Source organism: Xiphophorus maculatus, chromosome 24, assembly GCF_002775205.1.
Source record: "Xiphophorus maculatus strain JP 163 A chromosome 24, X_maculatus-5.0-male, whole genome shotgun sequence".
Taxonomy (NCBI): Eukaryota; Metazoa; Chordata; class Actinopteri; order Cyprinodontiformes; family Poeciliidae; genus Xiphophorus; species Xiphophorus maculatus.
Window position 1 is genome coordinate 13,636,491 of NC_036466.1, and position 15,396 is coordinate 13,651,886.

Genomic DNA, 15,396 nt, shown 5'->3' on the forward strand with positions numbered 1-15,396 from the left:
TTTGACTCTATTTTAAGTGAAATTTGTGTTTTAATGTTTTGTTTCCTTTGTTCCATTCAGAATATCTGACATTTGGTCTAAAATATGATTACAATTTTTAACTCTTGTCTTTTGTTTGTGTTTTCCTGAAGAAGCGGTTTGACATCATGTGGTGGAGCGCCCTCTGCTGGTGGCAAATAATCACGACAGGACTCCATCAGGTACTGACGCTTAGCTCATCCAGGTCCAGTTCAGAATCTTATTGGTTCCCAGTACAAACTGGTGAAGCTGAAGCAGAACTCAAGATCAATATCACTTAGTTTATTATCTCAGATACTGTTTTACAAATTAATGTATCTTAAAATATCTAAGATATTCATGTTATGCAGAAAACTTAACACAGAATTTAAATATAGGAAACAAAAGAAACCGACAAAAAACAGATTTAACTATTTTACACTGGATTTGAAAATACAAAACTCAATATCTGAAGTTATGTTTTTAAGTACTAAATTTAACTTTTCAAATAAACACTCTGATTTTGAAGCTTGTTTCATTTTGGTAAACACTTTATAGAAATATGACTCTAGAAGTTGCTTTATGACTAAATCGGAGTAAAATCAGTCAGATTTGGGTACAAAATGAAAACAAGAAAAAACCTTTCATTTTCATTTCAATAGTATCCATCTGCTTTAAAACCAAACGTTTTTATGATTTGGCGGGAATGAAGAGTCCGTGAAGGTCAATGTGGACCGGGACCGGGATGGAGGCCCGGCCGACCTCCTCAAACGTTTTGGCGTTCAGGATGAGCAGGAACGGAGAAACGCTTGGATCTGAGGAAACGATGGATGACAGGATGACTCCTGCAGAAACAAAACGATTAGAAATGGAGAGAAAAAATTCTCCTTCGATCCGTTTTTACGATTTTCTCTCACCATCGTCTTCCTCCTCTGCGCCCGGAGAGGCGACGAACACCGGCTCTGACGGGTAGCAGTTCTCCTGATGCCACTCGATGTGCGTCTTGGTGACGATGTCGACCTTGGCGATCTGTTGGTGGGAGGTTTTCAAGCAGATGGTGAGTTTTTAGGAGGCTGAGCCGGTTATTTTCAGCCGTTTTAATGTTTTCTACGTGGTTCTGGTTTGTTGGTAATGCTTAGAAATATTTTCTAATTTATAAAATCTTACCGTTATGAGCAACATATTCAAAATACAGGAACATTTTCATCATATACACACAAATAATTCATTCAACTAGATTAATTTAGAAAAATTGGCAAAAATTTGGTAAGAAGGGTCACATCGTCAGCATATCAATACATCTATAACTATTAATATTTTTATGGTGTTAATAGTTTTTGTGTGTAATTTATTGTTTTTAATAAAATTCAAGATGATTAATTGTTAAAAATACAGACTATGTAGAACAGACGAGTTGAAGGTATGGGTGTACCTTGTTGGGGTGAGGTGACCACTCCAGCCTGGAGCCGTAGAAGTAGCGGTACTTCCTGGCGTTGAAGTTGTAGTTAATCCCCGGCAGCTCCATCCCTGCAGAGCAGTCAGACTCGTTAGATCCAGTGGATCTCATCGTTTCTCCTCCACATCAAAAACACCAAACCTTCAAAGATGATATCGGGTTTGCAGTAGATGGATCCGTCGTCCTGCATCACCGCCTGCGCTGTCGTGTCCGTCAGAGTCACGAGGTTGGTTCCTTTGGGAGAATCCTGCAGGACACGCAGGTGATGGTCATGGACTGGAACAGACTCGGTGGCTGTGACCTCAGCCTGGTTCTACCTTGTGGACGTTCAGCGGCAGGACGAATCTCTGGCAGACCGGCGGGGAGAACTCCTTGTTGGTCTGGATGAAGTTGTCCGTTTCCTTGGTCATGTTGTGGAGGTAGAACATGTCGTACAGGTTGCTGTCATTGTAGGCGATGATGTCGAACACGACGTGGTCGTCGTCCTCGTAGGCGTTGATGTGATGGAAAACCACCAGAGCATCGGTTCGGTAGTGAAGAGATTTAACCTTTCCCGTCTTTATGTTGATGACGTGAAAGAACGTCTGAAACGGGGAAGTTACCTCAGTAAAACGTTGTGAACTAAAGAGGAAAGTGTCTTTATCAAACCTTGAGGCTACGCCGTGCTTCATTCATGCTAATCTGTTTGAGTAAACCTAACAGGAACTGGACTTACACTGTCTTTCTCATCAAATTTGAGGCAGCTCCCCCAGTTGACCCCTCTGAAGTAGGCGGTTGCCAGTTTCACTATGTCCAGTTTGAAGGGTTGCTCCACGAACACGATGTAGTTGTCCGTCATGCCGAAGCTGTGGAAGTAGCTCGGATACAGAGTGGATCGGAAAGGAACGGAGCAGATCTGCTGAACCTTTCTCAGAGCCGGTTTCTTGGGGTCTTTATCTGAAACGGACAGAAAAATACAGAAACCAAACTTATTCACAAGGTATTTTTTCATTTCTGATGAGCAAATGGTAATGATGGGTCTAAACGGTCATGATGCTTTGATCCTTTTAAACAATGCAACCAAAGTTCACAACTGTCTACAAGCAGTCAGTCACGTCATGCTAATTAATGTTTATGGCTCCTAGTTAAAACCTTGGATAACTCTGGTTTTTGTCCTAGTGCCAAATCATCTGAAACACGCTCTTAGATTGCGGCGTCATAAATCCATTAGCTGTATCTGACTCGGATACGAACATGTTGGCCAAGAAAAGCGATGTTTACTCTAATACCTGAGGCGTTTGCTGGCACTTTGAAGATGATGTATTTGGGCCGTCCGAGACCGATGATGGCGGTTCCCATGTTGTAGGTGTTGCCCTCCTTGTCATAGTGAGGGTGAGCGGTTGCCAGGTTCAGAGCAATGTGGTTCCTATAGTTGGTCTGGAAACGATGCGTGTCAGTCCTGTGAGACGAGTCAAAGAACTTTAGGGCGTATAGACTCACCCGGCCCACCGTCTCCAGGGTCAACGGGTCGACCTGGTTGATGTAGTTGACCTCAGAGGAGGCGTAGTAGTCCTGACCGTAGCGGATGATGTTGATTAGGTTGTTGTCTGTGAAATCGGGGATGATGTTGCGGAAATGTGTCATTGTCCTGGTGACGAGGTTTACAGAGGAAATATTGAGGATAGTTTTTGGTTTAATGATGATCTAGAATTATTTAATCCAGCTTTACGAGGCTTTTAAAGTCTCGTAAAATCCTGAATGTCCTGAAAAGACTTTCAGGTTTTCTGTTGTGGTCTGTTAACTCAAAAACAACCTGAAACTAATGCTGGGATCTAATGGGAGCAGTATGCCAAACTTAAGGCTCGGGGGCCAAATCTGGCCCGCTGTAGCTTTTTATGTGGCCCTCTAAACTCCAAATTACATCAAAAAGTTGCTCCAGTTTTTCAGAAATACATAAAATCAACACTTTTTTTTTCTCAATTTCTCAAACGTTGAGTTTAATACAAACTGCTGCCTCAGCTTTACTTGCTGTCAGGTTATAGTCCGTGATCGATACAGAGAGTAATAAACAATTACATTTAACTTTATACTTTAGCACAAATATCGCAAAGATTTCATACAAATATTTCTAAATTAGCTCCACAAAATCTGTGACTTCGACTACAAAAGCCACAAAAACAATCACAAAATCCTGGAGGGACATCTGTTTAATGTTTTAACAGCCTGTTGGGTTTCATCAACACATTTAGATGCTCTTGCTGTTTACCTGGCGAAGATGTTTTGGTGTTTTTACCTGGCGAAGATGTTCTTGCAGGGGTCGGGGTAAACCATGGTGCCGAACTCGGACACGACGATCCGATCGGCCTTCACGTTCCTCCTGTAGGTGTCGCTCTTCAGGTATTTGCTCCGGTACGTCACCTCCCCTGAAAACGGTGCGGAGCCAATAAAAATCAAGCTGAAACCTGGGACAAACGTCCAGAAAACTGCAAAACAGCCGAAACATTGATTCCCTTAAACAAAGAGCTGCTTTATTTAAAGGAATAACTGGAGTAATTTAATGTGTATTGATGATGAAGGAAAGTTTGTCACTTTTGGCTTGTTGCTGAAATGAGCCAGACAAATAATCACGATTGGTTGATCGATTGGTTGATTGATCGATAGGTTGGTTGGTCTCAGTGGCGCCCCCTGCTGACCGTTGTGGAAGGTGAAGCTGTGGATCAGCGACAGGCCGTCAAACCAGTGGTTGTACTCCGATTTCCCCACTGAGAAAAGTCCGGGTCCGTTCCGCACCAGAGTGCCCTGGAGCCACGGCGGCACCGACCCTGGAGGTCAAAGGTCACACACACACAACACTTTCATTAATTACCAAGATGCTGTTTTTCTACAAACTTTTGGAGTGTTTTGATCCAGCGTTTGGTTTTATTGAGAATTTTATTTTATCGTCTTGATAAACTAAAACTAATGATGAACAACTGAAGGAAAATAAATGTTTCTATACTCTCCACTGTTCACAGATAGGAGCAATAAATTGTAAAATATAATATTACTGCGATATAAATTACACTTTTTTGAAATAGCGATTTGATCAGTATTGATTATTGTAACTATTAATGAAATAAAATTTGTCAGGTACTTTATATTTTTCATTTACCTACTTAGGCTTTTTTTAATACATTATTCAAATACATAAAAATGCTAACAATTAAACTCCTGTTTTAAAAAAAAATTAAAACACATCATTGCATAAAATACAACATGAATTTCAGTTGTTAGACATAAAAAGTTATAAAGATTTATTTCTAGAATCTGAACATAGAGGCAGCGACATTAAAACTTTACAGATTTAAAACTAAGAATGTTTTTGTCTTAAATATTTATATTTATTGTTCAGTTTTGGCTCCATTAAAGTTCAGTTTTTCAGTAAATTAACGTTTTTATCTGTATTCTCAACTTGAAAATTAATCAATTACTAAACCAGTTAACAACAACTTCAACAATCTGCTGATTAAAATCAGTAGATAATTATTTATCTGATCTCAAATCAATACATAAGTTTTCATTAGTTATTAATTTGCTCTAAGTTTTCCAATAAACATTTAGCAGCCAAACTGAACCTGAAAATAACTTTTACTAACTTTTGATTCCCTCTGGCTGTAAACTGAACAACAAAACAGGAAGTGATGTCATGCTGCTAAATCTAATCCTGTAAAGGAATTCATCTCAGATTATTGTGTTGTAATCCTTTTTCTAATCTCATTGATCGGGATTTAGATGCGTTGGTAAAAGGATTTTCAGACATTATCAATGAATATGAAGGGTGATATTAAAGCTGTAATATATAAAAAATGTTTTTTACATATTTATTGAAACTGTTGTGATAAAATGAGAGATAATCTGTCACAGAAAATCCATCTCCTCTTGTTTCTCCCACTGCTAGCTAGAAACAACCAATCAGAGCCAGGGGGCGGGTCTTAGTGCTGCCAATCACTTCCTATTGGCTCTCTGATACGCTGCAGCTAGCAGATCCTGCTGTAAATGGTAAGGCTAGTTAGCATAGCCACCGATGATGGCAGATAAACATTAAGTTGTTTCTCCATCATTAGCACATTTAGCAGCGTGTACCCATGATTGATTAACAGTGCTAAGACCCGCCTCCTGGCTCTGATTGGTTGTTAGCGGGGCATTTCTTCAGACGGCAACAGCAGGAGATTAATCTACTCACTGATCTGTCTCATATTAGTTTTAATAAATATGTAAAAAATATATTTAATAAAAGTTACAAACTGCAGCTTTACATTTTATGTCAATGAATAAATCTAAAACTGTCAGAACTGACTGGAGCTGGATAAGCGGCTCCCAGAGCCATAAATAAACGGTTCTGTTGTTTAACACGTTCACCAAGCAGACCCAGCTTGTTGTAGAGCCACTGACCTTTGACCTCAGCCTTCAGCGGCTCTGGGGTCTCCAGCCCGTTCCTGGCGATGATATCCTGCATGCTGCGGTCCTGCAGAGTGGCCGGCGCCGCTGTGGATCCTGCCTCCTTTAAGCCGGCTCCAGTCCACGTGATCCGCTCCAGGACTTCGTAGCGTTGCGTAAGCGGACCGGGCCGGACCGGACTGGACTTTGGTCAGATTTCCATCGTAACACTCAGGTTTCTCTAACCAACCTCTAATCGTCAGAAACTGTGAAAAAACACTAAATATCTGGAAAACCAACAGGACTGAATGATTCTGGATCAGTCCAGCTGGATTATTAATCTGATGGATTAATATTTGGACCTGGAAGTGAGAAAGTCCAGCTGTCGTTATCACACCTGTTATCTCTTATCTAAATTAGGAATAACACTGTAAAACTGTACAGCAGGCTCTAACTGATATCAGGATGAATTCATTATATAAACTGCAGTGAAAAATCTCCGGTGTCCTTAATTACACTGCTGGCCTGTTTCCGTGGCGACCGGGGAAAGGGTTAGCTAGCGCTACGTCCTTCCAGCGTTTTCAGGGTTAAAGTTGTGCTTCTGCGTCCGGCTTTGAACCCGACTGGTTGAATTGGTTTACAGCCGCTCCTATCGGATCTTATCCCAGCATGCATCACTTCAACAAGATTGCACTTCCGACTGTTTTCACACTGATTTAGGGTTAAATATTAATTCCTCCAGATATTTTCGCTGTAGAGGAACTTTATCCCAGTTCTTCAGTCGCATTCGGCTCTGATTTTTGCAGACAACGTTTTGGTTTCTTCAAACATTTAGAAAGCAGACAATCAGAGCAACTTAAATCAGAGCAGCAGACGCTGGTGGTTTGGATGAAAAATGAAGTTTATTACAAACAACAACAGAGAGCTGTTAGCAGTCAGTTAGCAGCTGTTAGTTCTGTACAAATAACACTGTTTGATTGGTTAGTTGAGTTTGCCAGGCGGCAACAAGGCGAGGTCTCAAACAGCACCCTTCGCCCTCCGGTTCGCCGCTTCCCAGTTTCACCTCTCACCGTAAACTAAAGGCCTTTAACCTTTAACCTTTCATAATGTGCTATCTTCCACCAGTCTCTGTTCAGAACGCGCTCCCTTCTGTCTTAGCGCAGCGTTTCCACCTTCACTGTTAATATTGTGCAATGTTTAATGGAGCCGTCTGGAGAGCCCTTGGTCCAGTCCTGAACCAGTTTCCATCTCAACTCTTCATAGTGCACCAGCTCTCCTCAGGGTGCTGCAGCCGCTGCTGCAGCCACTGCTGCAGCCGCCGTCGAGCCACGCTGACCACCAACTCTCCTTCAAATCTGACTAAACTGTCAAACGTTTGTGTCGCCAGCATTTAAAGATATTATTAAGAGTTTACAAAGGTTATCATCAATGACTTCAAAGCAAAAGCAGCACAAATTAATATTTTTGCAGTACAAATGTAGCCGAGTTGATTTTGTAAATGTGAGCAGAGATCATCAGAGGTCACAGGTCAACCAGGTCACACAAATTTGGTGTTGATCGATTTGGCTACATTTGTGCAGCAAAAACATTTGTTTGCAAAAGCAGCACAAACCAAAACTTTTGCTGCATAGACATTTGACACCAGCTTAGTTAGATTTGAAGAAACTGCAAGGGCTGGTTGACCTTTCACGACCTCTGGAAACATTTATTTATATCTTAAATATTGTTGCTGCTCAGACGTTTGACACCAGTTTAGTTGGATTAGTAGAAGTTGGGTTGCCAGGTTCTCTGCGCTGCGTCCCGCCCTCAGCCCTTCATGCACTCCGAGTTCAGCTGCTGTGAGGAAAGTGTTTGTCTGGTTTGGGCTCCTATTGTTTTAATATTTTTGCATCAACAGTCTTGACACCGACATAAAAACACAAAATCATTCTCTATTTCAGAACAGGCAACAAAGAGGCGTCTGTTAGTTTCAGTTCCTCGTTAAAACCAGAGTTCAGGTTGTGTGGGATCAGAGACGTTTAGGGTTGGTTTGCTTACTGTCTGATTGGATTGGTTTTTGTTTTTTTTAACTCCAGCAGCATGTTTTTAGGTAAAACTGATAATTACGACAGCTCCTACAGAACTTGAACTCAGCATTGAATCACATTGAAGTGCATCACATGACAGCATCAACCAGTCACTGAAAATCTTGGTTTCTAGTCGTTAATTTTTACATTTAAACTAAAAGCTTTGAAAGGACGTCGTAAAGAAGAGCTGTTGGCTGATCTCATGTTTCCTGTGTCATGATAAAGTCGTAGATTATCGGTGCGATCCAAGCAGATTCTGTTGGATTCGTTGGTTTATTTGACAGTTTTTCTGTTGCATAAAAGTCGTGGTGTTGTTGCAGCCGCTGGAATGTGATAAACTGCAGCCTGGAGCTGGTCGTGGCGAGACGTCAGTCTTTTTCAAGTCTATTTTAACTCTGCCTGAACGCCCTTGAAGCAAGGTCGAATTCTCCCTTCAGATCCTCTGATGGATCAAACAGAACCACCTCAACACTGAATATAAACTACAACTTTCTACCATTGCAGTTCATTAAAATGCTCAGCAGCAGTTAATTCTTTCCCAAGATTTAGAGGCTACTGTGAAATTAGAAGTTACTTTCCACAAACGTAACTTTGAGGTTTCATTACTGAAATATACTGAACGGTTACCCGACTGTTTTAAAACGATGACCAAGCACTTTTAACTTTCTCCTGACCTGTAAGCGTTTAAACCAACAATGCAAGTTCCAGAAATGGAAGTTATAAAAGGTAATCCTTGATTTCTGTTTCTTTTGACCCACTGGGTTCATTTCTGCTTCAAAATCTGGAAAAGACACTGTTTGGTTGTGCTAAAAGGAGCTAGCCTAGCAGTGAAGCTATGCTCACATAAAATAGCCTCTTAATGCTAACATGTAGCAGTTAGCACTGACATGTTGAGTGACTAGAATAGCATGTAGCACCAATCTGCTGATTGAAGAACCTGAATAAGTCAATAAGTCATTTTAGTCAATAATTTAGCAGCAAAAATGGAAGATGTTGCTAGTTTTGTCTGCAATTAACGTTTAATTGAAAGATAATTTATTCGCTCTGGAAAGTGTCCTGTAAGCTTTGGAGGTAATAATCTGTAACTGCAGAGGAACCAATGAGATGAGGGACAGGAGCCGAATTAAAATAGACTGGAAACAACCAAGCATTCTACCTTAAACCCTTCACAACAGGGTGTTCCACCTTAAACCGGGGACTGTGCGCTTGTTTCATGCCAAGCGACCTGCAGAGCTCCTTAAGGACCGGGGTGTTGTCTGAGAATGGCACCAGAGAAACCCAGAGATGGGGACGTGGACGGGTTGAGGGACGGGGACAGACAGGAGGACGGGGACAGACAGGCGTGTGTGTGTGGAGGGTTGCTGCGGATGAGAGACGGATGACGTCCACGGCGTGTGGAGTTGCTTTTCTGGACTTCTGGTCTATTTACAGAAACGAGCGATGCATAATCAGAATATCCAAACAGGCCGTTGCCGAGGCAACCGTCGCTGCAGGCAGTCCACAAAAAAAAAAAAACCCTCCAAAATCAAAAGTAATCGAAGTAAAAATGGCGTCACCGTAAACACAAGTCATCATGGCTACGCTACAGCGGGACACCGCGACTTTCTGTGGAAAAACACACACACATTCTCTCTCTCTTTTTTTCTCTCACACACACGCAGAGGACGGCGTCACAAGCACACACACTCTCACACACACACTGATATTAATGACAGTTTCTCTTGTTTCCTCTGGACGGAGGAGAAAATCCGAATCTAAATCTCATAATTATCATGTCGGTAATCTTCATCGTAGCAGGGTGTGTGTGTGTGTGTGTGTGTGTGTGTGTCCTCAGTCTTTATACACACTATAAACGTGACAATCAGAACTGACAGCTCAGTTCTGATTGGCTGACGGGTCTTCACGCCTCCTTCTTCTGGAGGCTTTTATTTTTTCTTAAATACTGTCTCTGGTTGCCAGGCAACGGCAGCTTCCTGTAGCCCCGCCCAGCCGGGTGAGGCCTTCCTCCCGCCGACCCGCAGTAAACAGTTTGAGGGAGTGTGATTGGCTGCTGCCAGGCTGACGGCAGCATCTGATTGGACGAGATGAAGCACCAGGAGAGAGGCTAGCATTAGCCGCTGCTGGGAGTGTGTGTGTGTTGGGCGTGTGTGTGTGTGTGTGTGTGTGGGAACTGTCACCAGGAGCCTGAAGGACGATGATGTCAACTCTGTACCAGTAAAGATTTAAGACTGAATTATGCAAATGAACTCCTCTTTCCTTTGATTTATGGTGATAAAGTCCAATTAGACGCTTAAGAGCCGGATTATTAGTTTAAATTGGTTTAATCCAGAAGAGGCTGGATATCATCTAAAACTTAATAAAGATGAAATAAGTTAATGAAACTGATTTTTCCTCCTAAGTAAAACATTGCAGAGTTAATTTATTTTTTTCTTAAATTTGGTAAAATATTGGTTGGAATTTAATATCGATATCAGTGAAAGAAAGTTCAGTAAATAAAGTCTAACATACAAAAGGAAGAAAAAGCAGAAATAAATCCTTCAACATTACATTAATCCAAATAAAGTCGTAACTAAGGCACATGTGAACATAACTCATCTGATAACTGTATTGATAGCTTTATTGATTTTTGTCCTGATCCAATCAGAGTTTGTGGTCAGCAGCTGATCATCATTATTCTTCTTCAGTTTCTCTCTGGATTTCCCTCAGTGCTGTTCACCCTGTTGGCCTGCAGGGGGCAGGTGTGTGTGTGTGTGTAGGGATGTGTGTGTGTTAAGCGTAAACCCGACTCTGACCTCAGTCAGTGTGTGTGTGTGTGTGTATCAGGGTGTGTTAAGCACGCTCCGTGGCACCCATCCCTCGGCAGCAGGCGATTCTGTGTTGGCCGGCCGGTACACCAGGCTCTGACCCTGCTGATTGGACGACAGGATCTGGACCTTCTCTCCTCGGTACACTGTGATCTCGTCTTCCCGAACCGCCAGGAAGTCCTGCACCACCAGAACCAGCTCCTGCAGGGACGAGTCGGGTTTAAGTCCAGTCTGACTGAGGGGAACCGTCGGAGCAGCAGAAGCAACCCAGACCTGGTCGTCTTGCTCGCTGTCCGGAGTAGGCTGAGAGGCGTGGCCGTTGGGGGTGGGCGGGGTCGAGGGCGGTCGCCCTGACGATAGCGGCCGGGTCACGGAGATCCCGGCCTCTTTTCTCTGGTACTCGATAGGTGACTGGAGAGCTGGGATTAGAGGAGATGTTTAACTTTAGAGACGATTTGATCAGAATATTCAAATAAAAAACAACGTCATCAGCGTATCGGAGCGTAATGGAGCGACCACAAGATTTTAACCGGGTTAAAGTGGTTTCTAAAGCCTCGTTGAGTGGATCCGGTTGGTGTCCAGCGATTCCTCCAGTGTTTTATAAGCCCGGAGGGCCACCAGGCTTTACTTTCCCCCCACCAGACTCAGCATCTTTTATTTTAAATAGTGTTTTTATTACACCAGCAGCAGCAGTAAGGACATATTAAGCTAAGTTTATAGTTGACACATTGAACTTGTCCCTCCAACTGCTGGTTGACTTCAGTTTTTGTCATTTTTAACATTTATCACAAAAACCCTGCGGCCTGCCGATGGACCGCTCTAACGCCCCCTAGTGCCAGGCTGAGCAGATTTACCCTGGGTGTGGTTCAGTGCTTTGTTTTACCTGTTTCCACTACTGGCACAATCTATCAATCACAAGAAGTTACTGACTAATTTAAAAACGGTTGTAGAAAATGGAGACTTTAAGGTTTTTCAGGGTTCTCAGAGTTCAGTGAGGTTTAAATGATGTTGCCACCTGACAGGAAGTTGTTCTGGGCGTCCAGCAGGGTGGCGATGGTCTCCGCCCAGGTCATCTTGATGCTGGCGGAGGAGGCCTGCAGCGTGAAACGCTCCGCTGACCCACGGGACCACAAGACGAACTTACAGGGGTCTCCGTCCACGCTCTCCTGCATGGCCAGGTAGATCACCTGCCCCACACAAACCAGCACCATTAAAGCCTCCCAATGGTAATGTACTGGTTTTACTGTCTTCCCAGTGGGACTGGTCTCACCTTGATGCTGTTTTTGAACTGGTACCCGGGGTTATTGGAGCCTTTTCTCAGCAGTTCGCTGAAGATGACGATGTGCTCGAACAGGAAGACTCGTCGCTCTTTGCTGCGGGACAAAACGCCGCCGTCCTGCTCCCAAACACAGAAGGTTTCCTGCTGCAGCAGCTTCCCCTGAGACGTCAGCTTCCCCTGGAGAACAGCAGCAGCCAGTCAGAGGAAAAACCAGCTGCATTCAGGTGAGTAATAGTCAAGAATTATTCAGGACAAAAAATCTGAAATCCCTTCTTCTGATATTAATCTTTGACAGATATTTACTCTTGGTTTTACTATCTACAATGGCAATAACAGGTTTTTGTGGTAAAGCATATTTTAAGGTGCATTAATTGTATTTTGCCACTAGGGGGCAGAAAAATACAAATCTTCAGAAAACTCCACATTCAGCAGCATCACCATATGATTAAAGCTGATAACAGATAGACATACGATCTCCAGAGCTCTTTTTTGTTATTTTCCATATTCAGACACATCATTTATCAAAATCTAGTAGAATCATAGAAAGTTTCGGGCCACAGGGGGCGCTGCAGCACCTCGTATCCCTGCAGGCGTCCCAGGTTCATCATGTCGTTGCAGCGTTTAGGAACCAGCGACATTAACTCCACTGCTTTCTGCAAACAAAACACACACACACACAGACTGATGTTAAATATTGCAAAGGTTAGAGCTGTTCCACAGGCTGATGATTCACCATCCTGTATGAATCATTTATTATCTTCCTCACAATGCCGCCTCTTTGTCTTCATCAGATCTTTGAGGATGAGACAAAACCAGACGTCAAAACTGACAAACTTCGTCACGTCTTTGTTCTGAACTCAAATCCTGATTTAAAAACGTGATTACTTCTTAAAGGTCAGAGGAGAATAAACAGAAACCAATAGAAGTATGTTAAAGTCAGGGTCAGAGAGCAGAGAACATTTTACACTACATGAATCACAACAATACCAGGTGATTAATCTGACACACGCACCAATCGGCCACCAGGGGGCGAACAAGGAATCTCCCTGGATTTCACATTATGTAATTTTCTGGCCCTAAATGAAGATAAGTTTAGAGGAATCATGCAATGATTAACAGAAGAGACTCACCTCCACCTCTTCACAGTCCAGACCAGCTTTGGTTGTGTACTTCAGGAAATCCTGTCAGATGGAAAAACACATTATTTCACAAAACAGATAATTTAATAAATTCAAGACCATTAAGTCTAAACCAGCAGGTCAACGTCTCTGTTCCAGATTCAAGTCTTAAAGATGGACAAATCCAAGTGTCAAAGCTCATAAATTAGTATTAATTTCCATCTAATTGTTTTTATTTGACACAGTTATAAGCACCTTTAGCAGCAGCTGGTACTTTGTGATTCTCTGGACGGGTTTGATCAGATAATCACTGATGGACATCCTGCAGCTGATTTCATGCTGGATCTCCTACAAATGGACATTTAGTTCAATTCAAAAGGACTTTACCTGAAAACAAAACTACATTATTGGTTTATTACCATCTAATAATCTAGAATTAAAAAGAACCATAAAAAATGTAGTTAAATTACCTCAAAGAAAGTCTCGTACTCTATTACGATGAACTCTGACCTTGGCTTGTTCTGACAGTAAACTATGTACATGTGCAGTCGGCGCTCCTGGAAAACAAGAGAAAAACTTTTATCATAGAAATATATTGATGCACCAGGGACCAAAAATCTACAATAAGATGTTTTAATACATTACAGTAATGAATATTTACCAATCTGGAGGACTTTCCAGACAAATCTCTACCACTGTTTGCTTCACCTTGATAAAGTAGACTATTTGAGCTGATGACTTACAAATTTCACATTTTGTTTTAAGTTAAAAACTGAAGTTCAAAGGATGAGCAGGCTAAACCAGCGTAGCACTGATAAAACATCAAATTATCTAACAGGCTGCAAAATTTTTACCAAAATCCATTTTAAAACCAAAAAATCAAGAACATGAAGCCATGTTTCCAGCCTCAAATCCATTTGAGTCGAGTTCAGTCTGGTTTTTTATCCATAATCTCCGGACCTGAAAGTCTTGGCGATTGTGTGTAGCGTGTTGTTGAATCGGTCCGGGTCGGTAGAACTCACATGTTTGATGAAGAGGTCGGCCAGCAGGTCGTGGTTTTGGACGCAGCGCTCCAACTCCACCAGGAAGAAGCTGAAACAGAAAGAAGGAGTCAGCGTCAGGCTGTCTGAACAAACGCTGGACAGATGGTTCTGGTTCCTCCAGAGGAACTGACTCGCGGTGCCAGTCGTAGATCTGCTGGATGTTTCCGAAGACGATCTTGTCTTTGCCTCTCATGTCTTCGGGAATCCCTCGGACCTCCAGCCTGGACATGAAGCCCTGAGAGGTCGCAGTCGTTAGGGGAGGCAGTTCCTTCTTTTCACCATTTCATGAGATGAGAACTTGGATCAGGACTCACCTCGACGATCACACCCAGGTCCTTCACGTAGTCCTTCTCTGATTGGATCATCTCGTTTACAACAAACCTGCACAGAAAGCGTCAGTGAAACCTCCTGCTTTCTTCAAGTTCAGCCATGTTTCATTCATCGTTGGGCTTGACTTACATTCGCCCCCTCAGTGCTTTATTTCGCTGCTCTGTGTCCGATTCATTGGATCCCTGATCCGAGTCCAAAGCCTGGACAAAAGTTAACATAAATTACTCTAAGGCCTAGAGTTCATTTTTAGTCCCGATTTCCTTCTTCCGACAATCTAGGAATGCCTCGAATATCAGGACGACTCTGAAATAATCAGGATCCTGTCGTGTGTGGTGATCAATCGATTAGGAGTGAGAATGTGACAGGCAGCCAATCAGAAAGCGCGGTGATGTAAACATGGAGGGGACAGCTGACATGGAGAACCAAGGCCCAGTGGAGATCCAACATGGAGGACCGACTCGTTATGTGGCAACAACATTTCATTCAACAGAAATGACAAAGAGAAGAGGTGGAGCAAAAACAGAACGAACCTCCACATCCAACACCTTAAAATAAGTCCACAAACTATCACTATTACTTCTGGTCGGCCATGTTTGTTTACTCTACATCCACATATGTAGCTGGTTCTACATGACTTTCTGTCTGGAATCTGAATGCTGATGAGTGAAATCAGTTTGAGACGATAAAAGATCTTCGGTATGTTTGGTTTCTCAGGTACCTGCAGGGTTCAGTGTTTTTACCTCCGGGTTGTTGGGGTCTTTGATAATTTGCATGGGCGGTGGCAGAGGGGTGTGGCTTTCCTCTTCAGGCTCCTCCTCTCCTCCACTTTGCCCCGCCTCTTCCTTCTTCGCCTTCTTTACGCACACAAACATTTTGGCTTTAGTTTGCAGAATGTGGCCAGCTGGCCG

The 15,396-nt window shown here is 42.7% G+C and overlaps 2 protein-coding genes across 3 annotated transcripts in view; both read right to left on the reverse strand.

Annotated features, from left to right (window-relative positions):
- Positions 1-279: 279 nt before the first annotated feature.
- Positions 280-6,446, reverse strand: LOC102234994 (beta,beta-carotene 15,15'-dioxygenase-like). Its single transcript, XM_005813432.2, has 11 exons — positions 5,864-6,446; positions 4,126-4,254; positions 3,726-3,855; positions 2,933-3,080; positions 2,722-2,869; positions 2,169-2,389; positions 1,771-2,037; positions 1,595-1,700; positions 1,430-1,524; positions 915-1,026; positions 280-842 (listed from the first exon to the last, which is right to left on the reverse strand). Exons 1-11 carry the CDS (start codon positions 5,925-5,927, stop codon positions 688-690), a joined length of 1,575 nt encoding a protein of 524 aa, XP_005813489.1. The 5' UTR covers positions 5,928-6,446; the 3' UTR covers positions 280-687.
- A 285-nt stretch (positions 6,447-6,731) lies between these two features.
- Positions 6,732-15,396, reverse strand: part of LOC102234732 (kalirin-like) — a 35,490-nt gene continuing 26,825 nt past the window's right edge. Inside the window, exons 45-57 of one of the 2 annotated variants that reach the window (XM_023329653.1) lie at positions 15,229-15,339; positions 14,618-14,688; positions 14,473-14,539; positions 14,290-14,393; positions 14,138-14,207; positions 13,586-13,672; positions 13,371-13,463; positions 13,128-13,178; positions 12,573-12,650; positions 11,989-12,174; positions 11,734-11,905; positions 10,992-11,137; positions 6,732-10,919 (exon numbers count right to left, since the gene is read on the reverse strand). In XM_023329653.1, coding sequence (XP_023185421.1) covers positions 10,734-10,919; positions 10,992-11,137; positions 11,734-11,905; positions 11,989-12,174; positions 12,573-12,650; positions 13,128-13,178; positions 13,371-13,463; positions 13,586-13,672; positions 14,138-14,207; positions 14,290-14,393; positions 14,473-14,539; positions 14,618-14,688; positions 15,229-15,339 — 1,422 coding nt within the window. In that variant the 3' untranslated portion in view covers positions 6,732-10,733. Of the gene's footprint in view, positions 10,920-10,991; positions 11,138-11,733; positions 11,906-11,988; positions 12,175-12,572; positions 12,651-13,127; positions 13,179-13,370; positions 13,464-13,585; positions 13,673-14,137; positions 14,208-14,289; positions 14,394-14,472; positions 14,540-14,617; positions 14,689-15,228; positions 15,343-15,396 lie in introns of both variants that reach the window. The other variant, XM_023329652.1, reaches the window with a different exon arrangement.

Coding starts and splice junctions, on each gene's coding strand:
- LOC102234994 (XM_005813432.2), bottom strand. CDS start 5,927: ATGCAGGATATCATCGCCAGGAACGGGCTGGAGACCCCAGAGCCGCTG. Junction 1,701..1,770: donor TGCCGCTGAACGTCCACAAG/GTAGAACCAGGC, acceptor CGTGTCCTGCAG/GATTCTCCCAAAGGAACCAA. Junction 1,027..1,429: donor GGTCACCTCACCCCAACAAG/GTACACCCATAC, acceptor TCCCACCAACAG/ATCGCCAAGGTCGACATCGT.